Source organism: Gorilla gorilla, chromosome X, assembly GCF_029281585.2.
Source record: "Gorilla gorilla gorilla isolate KB3781 chromosome X, NHGRI_mGorGor1-v2.1_pri, whole genome shotgun sequence".
Lineage (NCBI taxonomy): Eukaryota > Metazoa > Chordata > Mammalia > Primates > Hominidae > Gorilla > Gorilla gorilla.
In genome coordinates, this window is record NC_073247.2 from 115,159,402 (window position 1) to 115,166,535 (window position 7,134).

The 7,134-nt window shown below is 43.9% G+C and overlaps 1 protein-coding gene across 3 annotated transcripts; it reads left to right on the forward strand.

Moving 5' to 3' along the window:
- The first annotated feature begins 2,367 nt into the window (after positions 1 to 2,367).
- On the forward strand, positions 2,368 to 4,136 carry BEX3 (brain expressed X-linked 3). Of its 3 annotated transcripts, none has more exons than XM_031005865.3 (3): positions 2,368 to 2,675; positions 3,090 to 3,168; positions 3,526 to 4,136. In XM_031005865.3, the coding sequence occupies exon 3, from the start codon at positions 3,555 to 3,557 to the stop codon at positions 3,888 to 3,890; it is 336 nt and encodes a 111-aa protein (XP_030861725.1). In that variant the 5' UTR covers positions 2,368 to 2,675; positions 3,090 to 3,168; positions 3,526 to 3,554; the 3' UTR covers positions 3,891 to 4,136. The 3 variants fall into 3 exon arrangements, with proteins under 3 accessions (XP_030861725.1, XP_030861727.1, XP_030861726.1); XM_031005866.2 differs by having other exon boundaries at positions 2,608 to 2,675; positions 3,573 to 4,136; XM_031005867.2 differs by lacking the exon at positions 3,090 to 3,168 and having other exon boundaries at positions 2,465 to 2,675.
- The last annotated feature ends 2,998 nt before the right edge of the window (positions 4,137 to 7,134 follow it).

Below are 7,134 nucleotides of genomic sequence, written 5' to 3' on the forward strand. Positions count from 1 at the left end.
GTCAACAAAAATTATTGATTTACTAGGCTATGTAGTAAATTCTTGTTATGTGTAATTCTAACAGTCCTTGTTTCACAGAGGAAGCACACAGACCTTGATAAGTAATTGATCCAAAGTCGAACATCAAGTAAACAGCTGACTGAATTTGAAGCCAGACTTGTCTGATACTATTGTTCATGCTTTGAAACTGCATCATTCCAGCTGATATCATTAATATAGCAATCTGTATAAAAAGTTCTTAACTGTGAGACAGAATCCAGGAATCACTAACATTTCTTTAAAAGACAAATATTGAGTGTGATTTTATAATTTGATGTTTTGGAGCTATGTACTAATATATCCATATACCTCTAGAAGAATATATATGTAATTTTATATGGAATACATATCTCCAAAACGTCTAACTACATACGCACTGGGCATATACTCTTCCTTTATTCACTGTGTCATCTGGTTTAGCAGGGTAGGAAATTCTACAGGAGTTTGGGGCCAAAACTAGAGTTAGTAAGCATTTGTCTGGCTTGTCTTGCCTCAGTGCTGCATTTAATGCTTTTGGTTCCTTATCATAAACAACAGATATCAAATATTTTTTATAACAATGCCACTTTTCTAAAGACATCTCTATTTTCTAGCTGTGATAATTTTTTAAAAAATGATTTCAAGCTGGAGAAAGGAACATTTGCACTCAGGATAAGGTTCAGTCTCAAGTTAAGTTGTTTCACACACCCCCTGCTTATTTGTAATATATTTTGAAACATTCGCACCAAAGGGTAGATGGTTTTGAAACTACTTTCTGCATAATATGTACTTAACTTCTGAGCTCATACTAAGAAGATATTTGTAGGGATGGTTTGAAAGGTTTGGAAAGGAAAGCAGGGAATAAAAGACTCCCTTTCTCTGATGACTGTGGTATCAAAAACATCAAAGTTACATAAAATGGTGAAGATCTGACGACCAGACTGCTCCCTGAAGATTTACTTTACAGATCATTTCGAAAGCACCAACTGTGTTCAGGAAGAGTCCCGCCTTTCAGGCGCCTGTAGTCCCAGCTACTCCGGAGGCTGAGGCAGGTAAATGGCATGAACCCTGGAGGCGGAGCTTGCAGTGAGCCGAGATCACGCCACTGCACTCCAGCCTGGGCGACAGAGCGAGACTCCGTCTCGAAAAAAGAAAAAAAGAAAAAGAAAGAGCCCCGCCTTTTTATAATTTTTTTTTCTTTTCTTTTCTTTCTTTTTTTTTTTTGGAGACGGAGTCTCGCTCTGCCGCCCAGACTGCCAGACTGAAGTGCCGTGGTGCGACCCGGCTCACTGCAACCTCCGCCTCCCGGGTTCAACGATTCTCCTGCCTCAGCCTCCCGAGTAGCTGGAACTACAGGCACGTGCCACCACGCCTGGCTAATTTTTTTGTATTTTTAGTAGAGACGGAGTTTCACCGTATTAGCCAGGATGGTCTCGATCTCCTGACCTCGTGATCCGCCCGCCTCGGCCTCCCAAAGTGCTGGGATTACAGGCGTGAGCCACCATGCCCGGCCAAAAATAAAATTTTAAACGAGCTAGTATGTATCAAAAGTAATGGTTTGATGTTGTGTGGAGCCCAGAAAAAATATTTTGTGTGGTACAGGTCAACATAAACAATGAGAGATTTCATTGTGCAGGATAAAGCATTTCCTTTTTTTTTTTTTTTTTTTTTTTTTTGACAGGGTCTCGCTCTGTCTCCCAGGCTGGAGTGCAATGGTGCGATCCCGGCTCACTGCAACCTCCGCCTCCCGGGTTCAAGCGATTCTCCTGCCTCAGCCCCCCGAGTAGCTGGGATTACAGGCGCACGCCACCACGCCCAGCTAATTTTTGTATTTTTAGTAGAGATGGGGTCTCACCATGTTGGCCAGGCTGGTCTCACACCACTGGCCTCAAGTGATCCACCCGCCTCGGCCTCCCAAAGTGCTGGGATTACAGGTACGCCACCGCGCCCAGCCAGCATTTCTTTCAAAATTAAAAACTTATAATTTATAATTTTCTGAAGCATGCAGATTTTTTAAGGAAATAAAAAGAAATATATACAGTCCACTCCACTTCCTTGCCCCGCTTTCTCACAAGTGCCCTCCTGCCTCCCCACCTTAGCTCTCACTCTAAATTTTCTAGAAGGGTAGGACTTCAGGGGCTACGTGGGCATTGATGGCAGTGCACATGCAAGGGGTAGGAGTGGGAGTGCAGCGCAAAGCATGTTGCCAGGTAGAAAAGGAGAGAAAGCAGAAAAGGCCAAAGCCAAGGCCTGAAGTGAGAGGGGGCAGTGGTGGAGGATGATGCAGACCCTCCCTGGTAACCAGAGGAGGGCAAACTTCAACCGCAGAGCAGTGATGCCACTTGTGGGCCCTCAGATTGGAGAGGACCGAGAAGAGTGACAGGGCTGTGCGCTCTGGGGCACCTCATGCAGACGGGAGTAGGGAGGCTGTTTTTTGCGCGTGCATATGGCGGTGGCGGGGGTGGAGAAGGGGGAGATCCTGCTGCACTGGCCGCCCAAGTTGGGGGGCGAGCTCGGTGGTGACGCGCGGCCCTCACGTGACCCAGAGCTGCAGAGCGACGCAGCCTTCGGTGCAGTCGTCACTCGCGTCTGGCTACCAGCTCCCCGCTGCCCTGAGCTCGGCGGGCTGGCATCCGGCCCGGGGAAAAGCGGAGCAGGTAAGGGCTCCGGGGCCCGCGCGCCCCGGCCATGCCAGCAGCGGCTGACCGACCTCGGCGACAGGCGCAGAACAGCGCAGGGGGTCCCCGCCAGCTTTCTCCACACCCCAACATGCTTGGGAACACAGAGGCCCCCAGGGATGGGGAAGCAGGGGCGGCTGGGTTTCCAGGGGCGGCAGAGCCACCAAGAGCGATGGAAAACCACCCCCGAGTCCCTGCAGGAAAACAGGGAACACCGCGGGGGGCGGGGCGGCCGAGGGTGGGGTGGGGGTGGGGGGCGGGAGACGCGGGGCGCTGGCACCGAGGGGAGCCCGGGCCCGGAGCAGGGAAAGGGCCGGGCGGCGGCGGGTCTTCGCTAGCGTTCCGCTGCAGCAGCTCCCACCCCCCACAACCCCCACCCCGGCTCGACTGCAGGTCTGCGAGGCTAAGTGTCTCCGCGGCGCACCTCGCGGCGAGAATCCGGAGGACAAGGAGACTGCAAGGATAGGCCCAGGTCGGTGCGAGGGACGGTGGTGGGGCGGGGGTCGGAACCTAAGGAAAGCCCAGTCTGAGACCCCAACCCCCTCCACCCCATCCCCCACTCCTATACCGGTCCTCCATTTTGCTGTCTGCAAAGCTCTGGGAAAGAATCCCGGGAAACGAAAAATGGTGGGTTTGGGGGAAGGGAGGTAAAGGGGAGAAAGCAGGAGGGAGGGGCTCTAATTGGAGGCCCCGTAGAGGACGCACGGAACTTCTAAGGTGGGAAAAAACGAAATTAAAAAATCCTTTGATATCAGGGCTCTGAATCCTGCTGGTCAGTGCACCAAGCATTCAGTCTCTCTCCTTGCCTTTGTCTTACTTGTGTTCAAAGAAAAACAACCAGAAAAAAAAAATCTCATCATGGCAAATATTCACCAGGAAAACGAAGAGATGGAGCAGCCTATGCAGAATGGAGAGGAAGACCGCCCTTTGGGAGGAGGTGAAGGCCACCAGCCTGCAGGAAATCGACGGGGACAGGCTCGCCGACTTGCCCCTAATTTTCGATGGGCCATACCCAATAGGCAGATCAATGATGGGGTGGGTGGAGATGGAGATGATATGGAAATATTCATGGAGGAGATGAGAGAAATCAGAAGAAAACTTAGGGAGCTGCAGTTGAGGAATTGTCTGCGTATCCTTATGGGGGAGCTCTCTAATCACCATGACCATCATGATGAATTTTGCCTTATGCCTTGACTCCTGCCATTTATCATGAGATTAATACTGTGATTCCCGCTGTTTTCTTTTTCCTTGCATTTTCCTAATATGCCTTTACTGATCCGTTTGCTGTGAACCCTATGTTATTTCCATGTGTCAAGTGGGTCTTGTGTTGCCAGCTTCTATTTGAAGATTGCCTTTGCACTCAGTGTAAGTTTCTGTCAGCAGTAGTTTCACCCATTTGCATGGAAAAATTTAAAGCTAATAAAGCAATTTAAAAAGCAATCTATACATTTATTGTCTCATTAAAAAATGTATACTTACATATAACAGATGAACTAAAAAAAATCTGAGATTAAATACACTAGACTGTTAATTGGTGAACATTTCTGTGTATTAACTAATCCCAGCACTTTGGGAGGCTAAGGTAGGCAGATCACGAGGTCAGGAGATCGAGACCATCCTGGCTAACACGGTGAAACCCTGTCTCTACTGAAAAAAAAATTACAAAAAATTAGCCGGTCGTGGTGGCACATGCCTGTAATCCCAGCTACTCGGGAGGCTGAGGCAGGAGAATGGCTTGAACCCGGAAGGCGGAGGTTGCAGTGAGCCGAGATCACGCCACTGCACTCCAGCCTGGACGACAGAGCGAGACAGTCTCAAAAAAAAAAAAAAAAGTAATATGTGACATTTTTTTCCTTTTATTATCTGGAGTTTGAGAAGCAATGAAAATTATTTTTCGATGAGATTATGAATGTAGTGCAGATACGTAACAATACTGGCTCAACAAATTTGAAGAGTAAACTTTAAGTATCCTTCAGTCTTAACTGGAATAATAAACCTTCCCTTTATTACAGATACATTCCTTTAAAGAGCCCGTTTTCTGCTCTGTGAAATGGGGAACAATGCTTGTCTTACAGGGCTGCTGAGTGGAACTGATGAAATGTGGAACTGTGTTGGGCTGGCTTCTGTCCCCAACTCCCCAACATTTAACAGGACCGGGACCCCCATCAGGTACTTAGTGAGGACTGGAGGAATTATCACTCATGTTTACAAGTCCAGACAGTGAAAATAGGTGGGTTCCCCCATATCATTCTTGTTATTTGCAATCCTCCTGCTCCCCTGATTACTGCCTTCTTAATTGGCCACACTTTCCCTTCTGCTGGATCCTATTTCTGTTGCTGTTGATGAGGTGCTAGGGTCTTCAAGGTAACAAAGCCCCACTGATTTCTCTGGAGTCTCTGGTGAGCCAAATCCCCCTTTGACCTCTATAGAATTGTGGAGAATGTCTTTATAACTTGAGAGTTATATTTATCCTGGTGAGTACAACTCTTGTGGTTCTTGGGATTACATTGGTTCTTAGAAAAATAGCCCTCTCTGGTTTTCTTTCATAACTCCTTCAAATAACTCAGACAAGAGTGCACTGGGGCCTAGCTGAGGAAATGCATCTGAGTGTGCCCTGAATTGCATTACTGCAAACCTCCACAATACAAACAGGCTGAAGGCTTTGTTTGTGCCTGTGTTTCTATCCTTGATACGGATTTTCTCAAAGGAGACTCTTGGCAGGCCTGCCCACCCAGTTTAACAGACTTACCCAGACATGTAAATTACACTGGGAGAACAAATTTTCTTTAAAGTGGAAACACACTCCCTTCTTGTCCATACCTGAACCATGAAACTACTCTGTAAGTTCTTAAAAACTATATTAAGTATTTGGCATTATTTCTTTGTGAGTGTGTGCCCTTTTCTCCAGACAGTTTCTGGTATAGTGCCCGACATAGTAGATATTAAATTATTAATTATTTTGATTGATTAATTAACTAAGAGTTAGAAATCCAGCTCAAAACTGTCCCTAACTCACTATCCTTAACTAAGGGGCCAAAGGCAAGTAACTAGTTATGTGGAAAGCATTACATTATTTCCAAAGGAACATAGCAAGGAAAGTTTCTAACTCAAATTCTGTAAACTTTTTTTTAAACCTTGTATATGTTAGTGTTTAGGGAAACATAGACGCCTTACGTGCATCATAATTACCTAGGGAAAGTGTTAAAAATGTTGACAGTTGGGTGCTCTTCCCACCCCCAACCAGCCACTGTGACCACCTGAATCACCAGAATCAGGAATTACTATTTTGACAGTTTCCCAAGTGATTCTCATGCATCTGAGTTTTGACAACATAGGCATAGAGAAACACTGACAGTAATTACACCATTTTACAAATATCGTGATCCAAATTACCTTACTTACTTGATTCCACAATGCATATACGTTTCCAAAGTACAGCATTCCAAAATTAGACTACATTAGACCATCAATGTATGTTTATACTTAAACCAGTACTGTTTTATCTTCTTTTCAAATATCCTATTAAACTAATGCTTTATCATGAATTTATTATTAATAATAAATGTGTAATAATTATGAAATTGTTAAATAAATTATGCATTATCATTTCTGTGCCAACCTGTGCCCTTTCACAACAATGATTTTGTTTTAGTCTCCCTGGAGCTCAGTTTCTAGCACAGTGCCTAATATAGTAGATGTTTCATAACATAATAATTCATTTACTAATTAATTATTAAATTATTTCAGGATTGTAGTTTATCTAAAACAATATATAACAACATTTTTGAGCCTGTGGAGTTTTTTTTAATGCTTTCGTATTTTGAAAGTTTCTATAAAGAACATTTTAAAATGTTAGTACTTCTTATAATTATTTATATAATGTCATCATACATATTTGGATCATGAATATAGGGAGAATATAAACAAAACCGTAATCCAGTCATCCAAAGATACCATTTGTAAGTTTTTTAATCTTCATCTTATATTTTATCATGACAAAGCTAGGCTTAGAGCCTCTTATGAGGAACACTGCCTCTTTCAAAGCCCCTACCAAAGAAATATGTTTAGCTTGCCATGTTTGTTACTATTTTTCTAATCTCTCCTCTCCACTTATCAAAGCTGATTGACTCATTTGATCAGCTTTCAGTTAGCTCCTGATTTTCAAAACTCAAGCCATCACATTTCAGAAGTCCACTCACAGTGATCTAATGTCCAATTTTGAAATGTGTTTTTTTCTATCTTGAAAAACTACAACAATGTTTGTCTTATAAAGTTCTCATCATGTCTGCATTAAAAAAAATCAATTCCTTTTCCTTTAAATCCTTAGTGATTATTTTCTTTTTTTTTTTTTTTATTTTATTTATTTTATTTTATTATTATTATACTTTAAGTTTTAGGGTACATGTGCACAATGTGCAGGTTAGTTACATATGTATAC